General features: G+C 39.4%; 1 protein-coding gene across 2 annotated transcripts in view; it reads right to left on the bottom strand.

The window, feature by feature from the left end:
- LOC126188980 (uncharacterized) overlaps nucleotides 1-19281 on the bottom strand; it is a 188311-nt gene that overhangs the window by 40745 nt on the left and 128285 nt on the right. For both annotated transcript variants that reach the window (XM_049930768.1, XM_049930769.1), the window contains exons 9-10: nucleotides 10563-10629; nucleotides 5629-5663 (exon numbers count right to left, since the gene is read on the bottom strand). In XM_049930768.1, coding sequence (XP_049786725.1) covers nucleotides 5629-5663; nucleotides 10563-10629 — 102 coding nt within the window. The remainder of the gene's footprint in view (nucleotides 1-5628; nucleotides 5664-10562; nucleotides 10630-19281) is intronic.

Here is a 19281-nt window from a genome sequence, read left to right as displayed (position 1 = left end):
CGCTAAATTCACTTAACATTCGTTTTCCACATCGAAGACTCGTACGATATAATCCACTGCAAGATGACACAATTAGAAAGTATATTTAATTTCTGGACTCCAAGAACGGCGTTCTTCACATAAGTAACACCTGTTTGTGTGTGCATTCGGGAGGACGATGGTGCAATCCCGCGCCTGGCCATCCTGATTTAGGTTTTCAATGATTTCCCTAAATCGCTTCAGGCAAATGCCGGGATGGTTCCTTAGGAAGGGCACGGCCGATTTCCTTCCCCATCCTTCCCTAATCCGAGCTTGTGCTCCGTCTCTAATGACATCGTTGTCGACGGGACGTTAAAACAGTAATCTCCACCTCCTCTGTTTCTGTGTTTAAGGTTGCGTTTTGAGGCTCAGGCAACATCGCAGTGACTATAGTCCGCCCCTGGCCGCCAGTGTGTCGTTAGCTCAGAGGTTCCCTTGTGCGTTGCAGTGCTTGTACTATAAGTTCGAATCACGGTAGAAGCCGCTGACTAAAACCTTTTATTTTCCATTTTAATTAATGGAGTTGCAAACTGCTAGTAAAAATTTCTTATGCGCAATCTGAAGAATGCCTTTAAACATCAATCTTCGTCCGATTTCGACTTAGTAAATTAAGTTAATATCATGGATTTCTGCTTTGCAAATTCCAAGGTGCTTCACTGTAAAATAGGTCCTGAAAAGATTCAAACCGACTGTCAACGATATAAATTTGAGCTTTGTTCGTCATATAGGTCTAACATGTCAGAAGGTTGTTTATGAAGTGCACATGTTCATTAATATAGTTCACATCTTCTAAATTTTTGCAATAGCGTTTAACTGTAGATGTTTTCTAACACCGGCGTTAGCAATTCCTTTCCGTTCCCTGAAACCTTCAAAACGACAAATTTTTCTGGTTTAAATCTGATGACCTTAACTATCACTTCCGATCAACAATAAATACTTCATGAACCCATACATGGAACTCCAAATGTGCAGTGTGCCTGCACTGCTACAGAGCATGCATTGCAAGGTATTCACACAGTTTATCGCATAGACTTACCATAAGGAATGAAACAAGAACTGTAATACACTTTACACCACAGACGCTCACTCTGGCTTGACGAAAACATCCAAACATTGACCAAAAGTTGCACAAATAATTAAGTTTGAAAGGAAAAGAAACGAGGTATGAAGCATTTATAAATTCATCGAATGTAGTGAGGTGGTTTAATTTCGTCCCAGTCTATAAAATTAATTTCGGGCCATACTCAGCTCTTGCCGATTACCCGCCTACTAATCAGGGCGTCTGTCTCCGTTGCTTTTGAGCGTGAATGGAAATTGTAGAAATTTTCTGTGGAGCAACATTTAATAATAAAGCGTTTTAAATCATCAAAAGCGATGAGCGGTAGCAGGCGCTTTCGATAAAGAACGGGGGAGTGCAGCGCCGCTGCTGTCGCCACGGCCGCTGCCAGTAGCCAGCAAATGGATCCCGGAGCTTTGCCGCATACGGCGTCCAGAGGAGGACAGTCTGCAGGAAATCTGCCGCAAAATCGTTACTAGATAAAATTTTGATATCGGTGTGTCACAAAGCGAAATAGATTGAATCTGCGCTACCATTACATTCACGTCTTCAGCATTCAGACAGAAGAGGCTATAAAAATATTTTATGCCGGCTGCTCTCGATCCACTGACATTATGAACAGAAACAACGCACGCTACCGCTAGACCACAGGCGTAATCAGCCTAGAGTCTCTCTATCTTGGGACAAGTTTTCCTCCAGGAAGTGCCGCAGTCTACAGTGTTGCCAGATTGTGCAGATAACCGGACTTAGAGAATTAGCGAGTTGGCCAGTTTCTTTGTCCCATGTCGCGATCGGCGCGGATTTAGCCTCTGAAGCGGCCGGCCGCCGGTCAAGTTTTATGTCAAAGAGTGTACATTGGCCAAACAGGCCGGAGCTTTACTACACGATACAAAGAACATACATCAGGTACTGCACGAGCAAAATCAGTCTTTGGCCATCACATAACTTTTAATAAGCATGCCAAAGGGACGGTACAACAGAATTTGCAAGTCCTTCATTACACTAATAAAGGCTTATTATTAAATATTTTGGAAGAGATCGAGATATATGCCCATTATAGAGATGAACCGTCAGTGCTTCTCAATGAACAGTTAGATTTTCGTGAAAAACATATTTATGATCTCTCTGATGAAATTCTATGAACACATATGTACTCTTTTGTTCAGAAAATCATAGGACCCAGTTGTATCCATGGCAGAAATGTACCTTAGGACAGTACGTAAATATTTATATCACAATTTTAAACTTCCAACTAGAAATATTATGAAATACGACTCCATTTTTAATAAATCAGTTTTATGACATTTTAATAAAAATAATAATAAAAAAATCTATGTAATATCATACCACCCTGCAGCTGATCATTCCATCATTACATATATCTCCAGTGCCAAATAAAGTTAATACAAGATAGACATACTGAATCTAGCATAGACGTATACTTGCAGTCGAGTCACAACTCGCATATCGATATGATGCTGCAATGCCAAAGACCTCCACAACATCGTTGACTTTGAAACCATTGTGGTAGTATCGCCTTAGCCCATAGAGGGCACACTGACTATACATCGTCTGTACAGTTATTTTAAAGCTTTTAATTGATATTTTATACAACAGTTAAGTAATTCCATGGTTGTAAAGAGATATTATACATAACTATTTTGATATTATTGTACTTTTTTTTACATTTTGACAATTATGTGAACCCATTTTTATACTGATTGGTTGATGTGAGGTGGAAAAAGAAGAGGTGGGCAGAGCATCTTTGTACTTAAGCGTATGCTCGTCACATGCTGGCACCAGTTGACATCGCAGCAGCAGAGAAGAGTGCTCCACCTACCATCTTCGAAGGACGCCATGGGTATAACACGTCTTATTGTATTTTATCCTTACAAGCATTTTGTCTCATTTTATTGTAAATCTAGTAAGGTTTCTATTACTTTCTAAATTAAATTACAGGTCTGATGATGGTCATGTGATATGACCGAAACTGGTCACCTATATTTTTGTAACATACATGGTGTGATTAAGACTGAATTTTAATCACTGTTCCATAAATGTTTATTAAAATTGTTCAAAATATAGGATGATCATGAATTACTGTATTAAAATATGAACTCAGCATGAACTGTGTCAAACCATTAAAGGAAGGAAAGTTTGAGTTTACCAACAGAATTATGATTAGACATGAAGTAGCTGTGTTGAAAATGGTTGAGGAAGGAAATTGGCAGTGGTCTAGTGCACTGTCCAGTCACTTTAATGTGCCCACCTTTTAAAAAAACTCAATAACCACCTTCTGCAGTGCAGACGACTGCAAGACATACAGAAGAGAGCCAATGAGGTTCTGGAAAGTATCAGCAGGGATGTTGAGCCATACTGTGCCAGGTTTCTCGATTGAGGATCCATGGCATGAACATATTCTCAATTGTCTTTAAATCTGGGGAGTTTGGCGACTAGGGGAGTATGATAAACTCATCCTGGTGCTCTCCGAACAATTCGAGCTGTGTGACATGTTGCAACAGCCTTGCTGGTAGATGCTATTGTCTCAAGGAAAAAAAGACTGATGCTAACTTGTGTTGATCCTTTGTGCCTTGGGCCAATGACCTCGCTGTTTGGCCCCCTCCCTCAAATCAATCCATCAATCATTGTGCCTTCCAGAATGGCAAGATCACCCAGGGAATGTCACAAAAACATTCCAAGACCATAACTCTCCCTCCTCCAGTTTGGACCGTTCTGACAACTGTTGCAGGATGTTTCCTTTCTGAAGTTTCATGCAGTGCACACCAATAGTCAACTGTCTGATGGAGCAGGAAAGTCAGTCATCTGAAAAGACCACCTGCTGCTACGCAGTGGACATCGTGTAGCAGTAATGGTATGCTAATTCCACCCTTCATCACCGACAAACAGCACTCGGCATTTATGCATGAACTAGGCACCTGCTGCAGAGGCCCATACACAGCAATGTTCACTGAACATTGATGAGACAATCTTGGTAGCCCCTTGGTTCACCTGGTTGGTCAGTTGCTCAACAGTTGCACATCTAGTCACCTTTACAAATGGCTGCAGCTGTCATTCACCCATCACCCCTCACCCGTAGTGCATCACTGTTACCTCACACCAGTTTTCATTAGAGCCATTTGGCCGTGCATGGTATACTTTAACCTCAGTGTCACACGAACAATTTACAAATTTATCTGTTTTGGAAGTGCTTCTACCCCTGTCCTGAAAGCCAATGCCCTTTTGGATCTCAGATAAATCACTGTTTCCTCACTGTGACAACTGCACAATTTTCTGCATCCCCCTGATATGCTTCTTACATCCTTCACTGCTGCTTCTGTCACTTGCCGTCTGTGTGTGGTTATTACATGTTGACACTGAAATGTAGGTGTTTGTCACTTAATGTAACTGTACCATGTATAAGCAAGCAACTAAGGTGTTATTGGAAAACAACAGAAAATATTTACTGTATGACCATGTGGGGATTTCATGCCTACCCTTCCCATATAGGAATCTAGTGCCTTCACTACTGTGCCACGTAACATGGTGTATGACATTGAGCAGCTCTCATAAATATGGCAGTGTATGTCATGTTGCAGCAACTGATGCAGGTGAATCGCCTTTGAAATTCACCAGACAGCAGCATAAGAAATGAGCACTTATGAATTATGTCAGCAATTCCAAATATTTAAGTTATTTCATAATAACTGTGGTAGTTAATACTAAAAGTGGCTACTATTGTTTTAAAAAGAATGCACTACAGGCTAATCTGCAGGGCAACTACCAAAATTTCTAACGTCTTTATTAATTAAGAAGATCCAGTTATCAAAATTAACTGTCAAAAGAGAGATTGAAGTAACTTCAATATTACATATATAATATAAAATATGTGAGTAAAATTCAATTTATTTTTCTCAGAGTTTGCAATTTTCAAATCATGCCGATAGTATATCAAGTTTAGAATGAAGCACAATGTTGTTTCTTTTTTCTTCTAAAAATAATCACAAAATGGTAAGTTTTACATTTAGTTAGCACTTTAAATAAATTTTAATCCACAGGTAAATGTCCCCCTCCACAATAAACGTGCACTGATGTGAAACTTCCTGGCAGATTAAAACTGTGTGTATGACCATGACTCAAACTCCAGAGGTTCCGAGTTTGAGTCTCGATCCAGCATGCAATTTTAATCTGCCAAGAAGTTTCAAATATCCTTTTTCCTGCTCAAATGGTAAAAATTGTCTTCGATTAATTCTTCAGCAGAATGATTCAGCCTAATTTGAAATTTAGGACAAAAGCTGTAACTGATTGAAGCAGAAAATTCAAACGTATGGTGAATATTTTATAAAAAACTCAGAAAGTCAAAAACAATTTAAAAATCCTTGATTATGTTCTGCAACTAGTAAGCAAGGTGAACTGAGATACAGAGAACAATATGCATTCAACAGCAAAGATACATTACACAAAACACTCGCTTCATTTGCACACCCACTGCATAAATAGTTGTGACTTATGCAGTTCAGGTGTATTTGCCAGCATATGAGGAACTTTTCACTTACCTGTGGATTGGTCATCTTGTCCCTCGTCAGGGAAACTGAAAAGGAAACAAAATTCATTTGATCAAATTACTTAAGACTTTTCACATGTACCTGAGGCGTAAAAAATACAACTCAGTCACAGCTGTTGTGAGGTCTGTGAACTACATCAAATATGAAAGTAAGCTGAACAGAAATGATGGAAAATAGCTTCACATGAGTTTATTGTGGGCTGAGGCTATAATATTCCACTCAATTTATTCAATAAGCTCTCACTCTTACACCATGTATGTTTTTCTTTAATCTACCTATGCATGTGTCAATCTACAAGAAAATTTCCTGCTATTTCATTTTTGTTTTGCATGGAAATCACTTGATTGACATTTATTCATGTGAAAGTACTGTCTGCTAGAAGCTGTGAGACAGGATATAGCTACAGTTGAGTCACCTCCTCTGTGGGAAATACTATAATGCATTTTATGGACTCCTTGACACTTCTCCTTACCCCCCACCCCCTGATATCAATCTACAGTTTTTGTTCATAAAATCTTTCAAAATTTCTTCACTCAAGGAAGGAAAGAATTACCAAATAGATGAGCCACTGCGCATAAGACACAAACATCATTCAACTTCTAGTTAAGCTTTAGAACAGAATTGTCTCTTTACACTTTCCATCATCTCTATTCCACCCAGCAGGACTTTACAGTATATTAATTAACAGTTACTCTATATCTAAAAACAAAGATGATGAGACTTACCAAACAAAAGGGCTGGCAGGTCGATAGACACACAAACAAACACAAACATACACACAAAATTCTACCTTTCGCAACCAACGGCTGCTTCGTCAGGAAAGAGGGAAGGAGAGGGAAAGACGAAAGGATGTGGGTTTTAAGGGAGAGGGTAAGGAGTCATTCCAATCCCGGGAGCGGAAAGACTTACCTTAGGGGGAAAAAAGGACGGGTATACACTCGCGCGCGCACACACACACACATATCTATCCGCACATACACAGACACAAGCAGACATTTTGTGTCTGTGTATGTGCGGATGGGTGTGTGTGCGTGCGTGTGTGCGCGTGTGCGCGCGTGCGAGTGTATACCCGTCCTTTTTTCCCCCTAAGGTAAGTCTTTCCGCTCCCGGGATTGGAATGACTCCTTACCCTCTCCCTTAAAACCCACATCCTTTTGTCTTTTCCTCTCCTTCCCTCTTTCCTGACGAAGCAGCCGTTGGTTGCAAAAGCTAGAATTTTGTGTGTATGTTTGTGTTTGTTTGTGTGTCTATTGACCTGCCAGCCCTTTTGTTTGGTAAGTCTCATCATCTTTGTTTTTAGATATATTTTTCCCACGTGGAATGTTTCCCTCTATTATATTCATATTTTTAACAGTTACTCTGTTATACATTGAAGAGCCAAAGAAACTGTCACACCTTCCTAATGTCATGTAGGGTCCCCATGAACACACACAAGTGCTGCAACATGGCATGGACTTTACTAATGTCTGACATAGTGCTGGAGGGAACTGACACCAAGAATCCTGCAGGGCTGTCCATAAATCCATAAGAGTATGAGGGGGTGGAGATCTCTTCTGAACAGCACATTGCAAGGCATTCCTGATAAGCTCAATAATGTTCATGTCAGGGGAGTTTGGTGGCCAGCAGAAGTGTTTAAACCCAGAAGAGAGTTCCTGGAGCCACTCTATAGCAATTGCAGACATGTGGGGTGTCACATTGTCCTGCTGGTATTGCCCAAGGACATCAGAATTCACAATGGACATGAATGGACAAGTTATCAGACAGGATGCTTATGCATGTTTCACCTGGCAGAGTCTTATCTAGACATATCAGTTGCCCCATATCACTCCAACTGCACATGTCCCACACCATTACATGGCCTCCACCAGCTAAAACAGTACCCTGCTCACATGCAGGGTATATGGATCATGAGGTTGTCTCCATACCTGTAAATGTCTGTCCACTTGATACAATTTGCAAAGAGACTCGTCTGACCAGACAACATGTTTGAAGTCATCAACAGTCCAATGTTGGTGCTGACGGGCCCAGGCGAGGCATGAAGCTTTGTGTCACACAGCCATCACAGGTAAATGAGTGGGCCTTTGGCTCTGAAAGCCCATTTCAATTATGTTTTGTTGAATGATTTGCACACTGACACTTGTTGATGGCTCAGCACTGAAATCTGTAGCAATTTGCAGAAGGGATGCACTTCTGTCACGTTGAACGATTCTCTTCAGTCACTGTTGGTCCCATTCTTGTGGGATCTTTTTCCGGCTGCAGTGACATGGGAGATTTGACATTTTACTGGATTCTTGATATTCACAGTACACTCGTGAAACGGTCATACAGGAAAATACTGACTTCTTCACTATCTCACAAATGCAGTGTCCCATCGCTTATGTACCACCTATAATACCACATTCAAACTCATTTAAATCTTGATAGCCTGCTATCATAGCAGCAGTAGCCAATATAACAACTGCACCAGACTATTGTTGTCTTATATAGGCTTTGCCAATTGCAGCGCCATATTCTGTCTGTGTATGTAACTCTGTATTTGAACATGCATGCTTATACCAGTTTCTTTGGCACTTCACTTCAGTGTATAATAAATTATAACATTACTCAGATCTTCATCATACAATATAGCTATTGGCACAAACTCCTGGGCAGAAAACATTTCTCTTCAGATAAAGAGCTAATGGTTCTGTGTAGATCATCGAACATCCCAAAAAGCACAGTTGTGTATGTGAAGCGTATGAATTTTATGTATCAGAGTAAGAAAAATCGAGAGCATTCAAACTCAAGATGAGAAGCAGCTGAATTTTAGTTTCTTGATGTAGAAGTTCCTTATCCCTATTGTCATTCAAATTAAGGAGAATAATTTTTGTTTGTTAACATTTTCAACCACTAGATAAAATGATGAGAGCAGTTAGGTGATGAGGTAAAACAAATTAGAGCAGACAAAAATCAAGGGGGACATGTCAGAGTGTATACATACATAAATTACTACTTCTTACTACTTCTGTTATGGAGGATGTACCAGTATCTGATCAATGAGCAGAGCAGAAAAGGGGGTAAAGACTGGTGGCTACACTGACAGAGTAGCACAAATTGTGGGAGAGGGGAGGTGAATTGTGAGGTGGTGTCAGGCCAAAGGGTGCGGAAACAGTCAGGTGGAAGGTGTGGGAATGGTGGGTTACCTATGGTTAATGATTTCGGGAGCAGATAATGTGTTGTAAGGGTAACGCCCACCTGTGGTGTTCAGAAAAGCTGATGTTGGAGGGGTGGATCCAGAAGGCCTGGGCTGTGAAGCAGCCACTGAAATGAAGCATTTTATGTAGAACTGCAAGTCATGCCACAGGCGTCCACATTGCTCTTGGCCACAGCTTAGCAGTGGCCATTCATCCTCATGGACAGATAGTTGGTAGTTTTAACAATATAAAAAGCTGACCAATGATTGCAGCAGAGCTGGTATACAACACGGCTGTTTTCACAGGTGGCCCAGCCTATGATTGGGCAAGAGAAGACTGTGATGGGACTGGACTGGGAAGTGCTGGGTGGGTGAATTAGACAGATCTTCCACATAGATATCATCCCCGTGGCAAGTGGTTGGGGTTGGGAGTGGCATGGGGATGGAGTAGAATGTTGTGGAGGTTACAGTCTGGCTGGAGGTGCAAGAGGTAGTGGTCATGTGTGAGGTATATTTGCTTGTGTGAACATGTGCATGTTTCTCTTTCCTGAAAAAGGCTTTGACCAGGAGCTTATTTGTAACACTTTTTTCACCGTGCTTGTCTGCAGCTCATCATGTCATCTTTATGATATCTTTATGGTGAGTCTCACTGATGTTCAGTTACATACAAAGGATTTTCTCCATCCTGAATTTGAATGTTGTGCCTTTTAAGCTTGTTACTTATTTAGAAGGTCCCCTCACTGCTAAAAATTCAGACTTGCATTGAATATTTCCTCCTCCAAGTCTTCCAGAATTTCTGTAGCATAACTGCTTTTGACTCCCTGTACTTCCACAACAATTGAAATTTTGAACAATTACATTTTCTGCAATTCTTATCAATGTATCACTAAGCATTATATAGTTATAACTGTTTTTAATTACTACATTTATTCTGAATTGCCCTGTATAAAGTATTAATTTTAAACATCATTAACCCTTTCGCTGCTGTGGTTGCATATATACAGGCTCCTTAGGTTTTCCTACAGTGCTATACACATATGAATGTGCCCTGAGCTGCTGACCTCTCACTGCTGCAGATGAGTCATTTCCATATCTCTTTGAATAAATATTTGAGTTTTTATCAAACAACACATATGCCTGATTGTGCACTATTATTCACATAAAAAATAATAAAACCCACCACCTCCTCATTGTTAATGAGATATGGCGATTGTTCTGACCACATGATTTACGATGCAGAAGAACGTGAACGGGCGCACTGCGCACAACCACCCTTCCAATTTAAAAAAATCAGTAACTCAAGAATGAAATGAAACTTCCTTCTGGTTTCAGTTTTAAGTAAAATTGTGATACCTTACTTTCATTTCATTCACTGCAGTGTATGAAATAAGCCTACGAAATGCATTTTTACCTCTGCAAAATCTTTAAAATTTCGAACAATGTTTTACTTACTCTGATGCAGCACAGTAACTATGGTATATAACGAAAAGAAATTCAGTCCTTTGTCAAGAGAAGATATTAGACTGCAAGATATGCAAAAACCAATTTTTTTCACCTAACAGCTTTTGAAAAATTGAATGATAAGTATTTCATGTTGATTGGAACACTGTGTCTCAGCACAGGCACCAGCATAGCCATAAAAAAAGCAGCCTCAGCACAGAATACAATGAGCACATTTGTAGCAGCGAAAAGATTAAGAACTGAAAATACTTGTGTCTACAGAAACCTGCATAAGAAGGCACTATTTACAAACCTTGATATTTGTAAACCGGGTTCTCTGAAGCACACGGCCTCTTTACATTTAACCGTTCGTTCCACAACTGAAACAAAACAAGACTTACACTAATAAATTACATAATTTCTGTAACATTAGTACATAACACATTAAACAAACACAAACACTTATCCTCACAACAACCATAACTCTGAGTGAAACAGAGACAAAATAAAAAGAATACAGTTTCTTCATACTTCATAAGCATGCACAGCCTGTGAACTGCTTCCAAGTTTTCAAAAGGCAAACCAACATTTTTATCTTTACATGTAAAAGAAAAGAACACAGTCAACATTCTCCTCCTATGCTTCTATGTATCACTTAGTCCAACATACATTGTGACTTCCTTTCCTACTCCTTTAAGTAAAGGAGCTCTTATTTCAAAAGTCTCAGATTCTTTACTGCGCTCTGTTTGTGCAGGTGTCAATAGTGCTACACCTTAAGTATTTCAGGATGCAGGGGAAAGGAGAAAAACTGACAATATCAAATCAATGTAGGTGACATTAAATTGATAAAAATTTACCACTGTAGCACAGTTTGGAAATGCACTGCTGTGGAGACAGGACCACGAAATAGCAATCATTCAGTGACGATTGAATGAAAGTGTGTATGTGCCCAAAACTGCTGCATCTAATGTATGTCTGCATCTGCATCTACATCTACCTGCAAATCTGTACTCTGCAAACCACTTAAGTGAATGGTAGAGGGAACTTCCCACTGTACCCATTATTAAGACTTTTCCTGTTCCATTTACATGTGGAGTGCAAGAAGAATGATTGATTAAATGCCTCTGTGGGTACTGAAATTAGGCCATTTTTGCCTTTGTGACCCCTTTGGAATTGTAAATTCCTAGCTTCATCACAAAGTTGCTTCTTGAAACTTACTAATTACGCTTTCATGTGATAGTTTGCCTCTATCTTTGTGATTCTGCCAGTTCAGTTTGTTCGGCATCCTGTGACACTTTCCCATGGAACAAAAAAACTTGTTACCATTAGTGCTTCTCCTTTGTACGCACTGAGTATCCCCATTAGTTCACATACTTGACCAAGGTTCTAAGATGGGTCATATAGGAAAAGTGCAGATTTCTGTTATAAAATATTTATTCATAAACCTTTTTACAAAATTCATTCAGTCACCTTCAAAGTACTCTCCACTAGATGTCAGGCACTTGTCTAGTCAAGTCTTTTTTTCCCCACTGTTTGAAGCATATCTGGAACTTTTCAACTTTGATACTGTCCAGTGCCCTTTGTGAAGCTTTTTTACAGTCTCCACGTCATCATAACTCTTCCCTTTGGGCTCCCCCGCCCCCCTCCCCACCCACGGATACAGGTAAAGTCACATGGAGCTAGGTCTGGTAAATACGGATGTTGGGAATGACAGATGCCAAATAAGGGTCACTCGTGTGTGTGGGGCCACTGTTGTGATGAATGAAACAGTCACCTGATTGCCAAAGTTCTTGGCGTTCCCTCAGCACATCCTGTCACAGACATCTTAAAACTTCCAAATAAAATGGTTGGTTAACAGTCTGGCCAGTGATGCACAATTCCATGAACATAAAAAAAAATGATCATTGTCTTCACACTCAACTGCACTTGCCCCTTTTTTTGTCAGGGAGAATTGGGAGTCATCCTCTGGCTTGACACTTCCTTGGTTTCTGATTCATACCCCTAACACCAACTCTCATCACCTGTAATGACTTTGTTCCAAAAGTTTGAATCACTTTCAATCTTTGTTTTCATGTCCTGGCACATGGTTGTTTTTGTTCCTGTGTGAGAAGGTGCAGAAGAAATTTAGTGGCAACACATCTCATGTGCAAATCCTCACTCAGAATCTGCTGGCACAAGCTCCAACTCACACCTGTCTCTGCTGAAATGTGGTTGATCATGAAATGACACTTTGTTCTTTTAAAGTTTCAATAACAACTTTGTAAGCAGAACATGCCAACAGTCAGAGTAATAGAATATTAGGCTCACAAGTTCACCTATACACTGATGGAGTCTGCACAGTAGTTCATGAAGCCTCTAATAACCTCATCTAGCAGGAGACCTCTGTACTATGTCTATGAATGGTAGTGCCCTCTCAGTCCAGTGTTTTTGAGTCCACCCTCATAAGCATTTTGTAAGCAATCTCCTTTGTACACCAGTTGCAGTTAACTAGTATTCTACCAATGAACAACAGTCTGCCTCCTGCTTTACCTGCAACTGAGTCTACGTGATTTATATATATATATATATATATATATATATATATATATATAGTGGTATGTTTTACATTTCTCGACATTTAAAGTGAGTTGCCAGTAACTGCCTCATGTTGAAATATCAAGATTGACTGAATATTTGTATGGACTTTATCAGACAGTTCATATGTACCCCAAAGAAACAGTGAAGAGAAAAACTGTGTAAGTTTATACAGGTATAACAATAAAAATATTATTTGGCTGGCAAATTTCTTGACAAAAATCATGAAAGGAGAAGGGGGTGACCTTCCAAATGAAGTGAAAATGAAAACAATATTGTGCTATTTTGCAGACTCAGATTTTCAGACTGGGAGGAGTAGACAGGTATACACACACCACCCAACTCTGTAACTGTAATTTTTATACGAGTGTTGTTTGAAAAGTTCCTGGAATCACCACAAGAGGTTAGCACTAGCGCTACGAGTTGCCTGTAAACATGTGCCACGTCAGTGCTCTTGGAAGAGAGCTGTGAGGGTAACGTGACTCTGTTGTTGCTCCCACATAGTGATTTGCAAAGATTGGGGGGGGGGGGGGGGGGGGGGAATCTAGATTCGAGCAGTGATTAAGTACTTCGTAAAGAAAGGTATGAAAGCGAAGGACATTCATGCCGATTTCCAGAATACACAGGGGGACCCTGCTCCTTCATATTCAACTGTTGCCAAGTGGACAAATGAATTTAAAATTGGTAGGGAGAGCTCAGATGATGATCCGCGCAGTGGTCAGCCGAGATTTGTCACAGCTCCACAAATCATTGTGAAAGTGCACAAAATGGTCATGGATGAACACCGATTAAAAGTGCGTGAAATTTCTCACACTTGCCAGATGTCACTTGAAAGGGTATATCACATTTTAGCTGAAGAATTAGAAAGGAAAAAATTATCTGCGAGATGGGTGCCACAACTCTTGATGCCGGATCAAATACACATAAGAATGAACATATCAGAACAATATCTGGCCCGTTTTAAGAGAAACAAACAAGATTTTTTGCGCCAGTTTGTGACCACATGTGAAACTTGGGTGCACTACTATACCCCAGAGACAAAACAACAGACAAAGCAGTGGAAGCATGGTGATTATCTACCACCAAATAAAGCAAAGACAATTCCGTCTGTGGCAAAGGTCATGGCGTCAGTGTTCTGGGATGTTTGTAGATTATCTCTCCACTGGGCAAACAATTACTAGAGAATACTATGCTAACCTCCTGGACAAATTGCAACAAAAGCTATGCGAAAAAAGGTCAGGTTTAGCAAGGAAGAAAGTCATCTTCCATCAAGACAATGAGCACCTGCACACACGTGCCACTGCCATGGCAAAATTACACGAATTAAGGTATGAACTGTTGCCACACCCATCTTATTCACTTGATATGCCTCCGTCAGACTTCAATCTCTTCCTCACACTGAAAATTTTTCTTGGTGGACAAAGATTCACTTCAAACGAAGAATCAATAGCCGGAGTTGACAACTATTTTGCAGGCCTGGAGGAAACTCATTTTCGAGATGGGGTCATGGCACTGGAACATTGTTGGACCAACTGCATTAATCTACAAGGAGACTACATTGAAAAATAAAAAAGTTTCAGTGATGTAAGTACTTTTTTCCTTTTCTGTTCCGAGAACTTTTCAAACCACCCTCGTACATTGTTCATCATGTTTTCTCACAGTATAAAGCTCATATTTTGCTATGTTGGGAATAAGTAGGCAGATCAGAAAAATTAATAACTGATTAATTACGAACATAATGATCTGTATCTCATAACGAAAACACATGTGTGACCATTCAAGTACTTGACAATGGAATGTACCATTATGCTTCATATTTATCAAAATTATCTTATATCCAAAAACTCTGGTAGAGTCCCAATTCTAAGCAGAAAAAAATGTGATGTATTCATATATTGTGTTCACCTAGCTTCAATAACAAAAAGATTTCCCCACATGTCGCGAAATTTTGTATAATCATCACAAAATGCATTTTCGTCAGCTGTCTGTAATTGCCTTAATAATACGTTGCCCCACAAAAAAACTAAAACATAAAGATAGTGCAACTTTTCAGAACACAGTGATGCCAGTTCCATACGTGTACACTGAACAATTTACCTATTTGAGTGAGCTGAATGAAATATAAAATTGTGTGTATGCTCTGTGCCAGATGTGGCATACAACACATACCAACAACCTTCTCAAGAAGGAGAGCAGTAAGAAAGAATTCTCCATCGGAGATTATGCTTCAAATTTTTTATTCATATGAAACTGAGGATGCCCTCTTCATTATTCACACAATCCACTGTCTGCAAGATCATTAATATTCAACATGAACAGCACATAACATTTCCCTGTGGCACATCTGAAGTTACTTCTACATCTGTTGATGTCTCTTCAATGTAATGTAACAGACAGATTGGCAAATCAGACTAGGAGATGCACCTTTTTACTGAACAGAATGATACACAATGAACATTGTTTAACTATGGTCATGTGTTAACTTTCAACTTATAAGGACCACCATCTAATAATAATTATTTTATATTTTGTGAACTAAAACACTTTAATACACATTTTGTTGAAGTCTCATGAAAATGACATACTGTAATGTAACCGTCACTTCATTCTAGGTTTTCAGTACTACTTGAAATGTTTTTCATTATAAAACATGATAAAGCTTCATCCTTCAGGTCACAAACATTGGAGAGAATTAAAAAACGTACTTATTTCTAGTGAAAATTTACATATTTGTATGTAAACTTAGACATACTTATTTAAAGGATATTTATAGAAGAACAATTTTGGAAATTAAAAAAAAAGAAGTTTCTTTAAAATCAGTTATTCATACCTGCTTAATACGTCCACACACAAATATCAATTTGAACTAACATATTTCCATTGCAAATCCCAGAAAAATTGGAATCATAATACTATACAAATAAATATGAAATAAAGGAGAGTCCAGGTTGAAATACAAACAATAAAAATAATCATGCATTGTCACAATTTTATTTAAGGGAGTTCAGGGGAAGTTCAACTAATGGGCAGCCAGTGCAGTTGTGAAGTTTTATGTTGTCACGTGGCACCAGTTAATGGAGGTGAAAACTGTTAATAAAAGAAGAAATTACGTAACATGGATACCAAACTTTATTTGTAAAATATAAAACCTGCCTCCTACGAACGATGGACCTTGTCGAGGTATGGTGGATTGTGTGCCTCATGTGATGCAGACAGCCACACTGTAGGTGCAACTATAATGGAGCAGTATCTTATTAGAGGAGCCACAGTAGCCCATTGTTCTTGTAAAGAGGTAGCAACTGTTTCAGCAGTTCCAGGACCAACAGTGTGGATGACTGACTTGTTTGGCCTTGCAACATTAGCAAACACAGCCTTGCTGAACAGGCACTGTGAACAGTCGGTAGCAAGGGGAACTAATGCCATGATTTTTTTTCTTGCCCGGAGCATGCAGCTCTACCGTATCTTTAATGACAACGGCATCTTTTTGGGTAAAATATTCTGGATGTAAAATAGTCCCTCCATTCGGAACTCCAGGTGGAGACTACTCAGAAGGATACTCAGAAGGATGTCATTATTAAAAAAATAAAACTGGCATTCTACAGGTCGAGCATGGAATGTTGGACAGGGTTGTTCCTTCACAGTTCCACTTCACACTCCCACCACTAACAGTCAATGTGGGCAACTTTAGAAGGACTGAAATATTTCTGATCTACTTGTTACTCAGTTGACATCCAATGACTAGTCCACTTTAGAAGTCACTTGAGTTCAACTGATAATTACTGCTATTACTGCTTCTTTACTGATAACACAATACTCCCCCTCTCCTTTTGTACTGGCGGGTCCACCTCTCGCGACCCCAAGTGGTCAATTCTGCATTACATAGGGGTGTCCAGATACTTTTGATTGGCTAATATATAGAGGATCTACTCAATGGAACAAACTTGAGAACAATATTATAGAAAGGGAAGATGAAGCAAGCGAAGATGAGAAAGGAGATATGACACTACGTGAAAAATCTGATAGAGCACTGAAAGACTTAAGTGGAAATAAACCTCCTGGAGTAGATGGCATTCCCTCAACATTACTGAGACACTGGGGAATGCCAGCTATGACAAAATTATTCCACCTGGTGTGGAAGATACATGAGACAGGAGAAATATCCTCAGGCTTCATGAAGAATGTAGCAATTTGTTCCAAAGAAGACAGCTGCTAACATGAATTATCAAGGGCTAATATGAATTATTTAAAGAAGAATGGAAAAACTGGAAGACAGTTTGAAGAACAACAATCTTACATTTATAGCATTTGTAGATTTTGAGAAAACTTTTGGACTACATGGACTGCACCACACTCTGAAAATTTGAAGGTTGTGGGATAAAATGAAGGGAGCAAAAGGTTATTTACAACTCATACAGAAACCAAACTGCAGACTGTAAGGAGATGAAAGGGAAGCCATAGTTGAGAAAGAAGTGAGACAGAGTTGTAGCCTGCCCTTGATATTCAATGTAAGTTACTAACTAAACAGTCCAATTGTCAAAAATTAATTAAATTGTAATGACAGCTTACTGGTACAGAGCTTACAAGTACCCCACTGTTGGTGCAACATCCTCTGGCATATATGTAAGGGACTTCTTCCAAATGTGTGGCCAGTTCACATTAATAAGGGAAAAAGAATAAAAGAGCCTACAAGTTGTCACAAACACCATCTTCTCAGACATTTGCTGGAGACCATGCCCTTTAAAGCCATGAGGATTTTCAGATGCCCACTGGCCAGAGGTATTGATGTTAAATACTTTGGCGGAGAATGTAGGAGGGTTACAACTACCTCTCATTGTGCCCTGAAAAGAGAAATGTCCTGTCCACTATCCTTCCCACCCTGCTCACAGTGGTAGTCCGCCAACCACTGAGCCTACACAATATACTAGTCCATCATTACACAACTCCTGCTTCCAACCTCTTACCTCATGGCTCATACCCCCATAATAGACCTAGATGCAAGATCTGTCCCATACATCCTTCCACCACCACCTACTCCATTCCTGTCACAAACATCACCTATCCCATCTAAGGCAGGGCTATCTGTGAAACCAGTCTTGATCTACAAGACAAGCTGCAACCAGTTGTGCATTCTATGTGAGCATGACAACCAACAAGCTTTCTGCCCACTTGAATGGCCACCGATAAACTGTGGCAAAGAAACAAGTGCACCACCCTGTTGCTGAGTGTGCTGCTGAAAATGACATCCCTCATTTCAATGATTGCTTCACAACCTGTGCCATATCAATCCTTCCCACCAACACCAGCTTTTCTGAGTTGCACAGATGGTATTTCCCTGCAATACATCGTAAGTTTCCACTATTCTCCTGGTCTCGACCTTCGTTAGTCATTGTTCTCACCCTTCCAGCACCGTCAGTATTCCCATCCCAGCACTACATAACACTCATCCAACATCACACCCACTCTTTTTACTATCTCCTTTTCCACTACCCCACACACTGAATTTGTGAGGGCTCCTTAAATATACATCAGAAGGGCAGAACGGTCACCATTAACGGAAGAAAACTACAAGAATTTAGCTATGGGAAAACGTTTTAAGTCTGGTGATGGAAATTCTATGCAGAGTTACATCATATAATTCACTTCAACCTTCATTCCTCCAAACCAGTCCCTACACAAGATTATGATCTGAACAGAAAACATCCCTCAAAGCATGATTTCAGTTTATTTATTTTCTTTTTGCCTCTCACTTTAGATAACAAATGTTTCCATAAAGTGCAAGAAAATTTATTCAATTCTTTACATTAGTTCAAATAACAGCTTGATAGAAGCAAACATGCTTAAAAATGATAGCATTGATCAAAGAAATTTGATGTTTTACACTAATTTTAATATTCATAGTATTATTTTTCTGTGTGTCTAGTGATGGCTACACTTTGCTGCAAGCTTGATATGTATCCATGTTCAAATGTTTTGACTATGTAAGTGGCTTAAGACTTGAATAATTATGGCTTGCACAAATGCGTATGGTAGAGTACATGTGCCAAATTTATGCATCTTCTACAAGAAAACGTCAGTTTCAAGGGCATCATGTCAGGACCTCCAACAGATCTATCATTATCTGTTTGCATTTTTTATTCAATCATGTACTAACTTCAGTGGCGAATGAAATGAAGCCATATTATGATAATGTTGAATGTGATTCAGTATATGAGACTCTGCTGTCAAATTCATAAGTAGTCGATACTCCAAAGAACAAAAATGCTGTCAGTAAGAAAATAAACTCCTTCAGAACAAATTTTAGGAGAATAGTTGGACACCTGCAAGGTTTTTTGGCTTCTTTCTGTTGCAGGAAATTATAATGTTGCTGTTAATGTTTCATACTGTGTTTTAGTTTCTATCACAGCTTTACATCTTGCTGTCAACCAAGAGAGTTAAGTGACAAAAATTCAAGTATGTCT

Source organism: Schistocerca cancellata, chromosome 5 (genome assembly GCF_023864275.1).
Source record: "Schistocerca cancellata isolate TAMUIC-IGC-003103 chromosome 5, iqSchCanc2.1, whole genome shotgun sequence".
Classification (NCBI taxonomy): Eukaryota; Metazoa; Arthropoda; class Insecta; order Orthoptera; family Acrididae; genus Schistocerca; species Schistocerca cancellata.
Note: the sequence above shows the minus strand (reverse complement) of the source record. Positions and strands in the feature narration are given on the sequence as shown.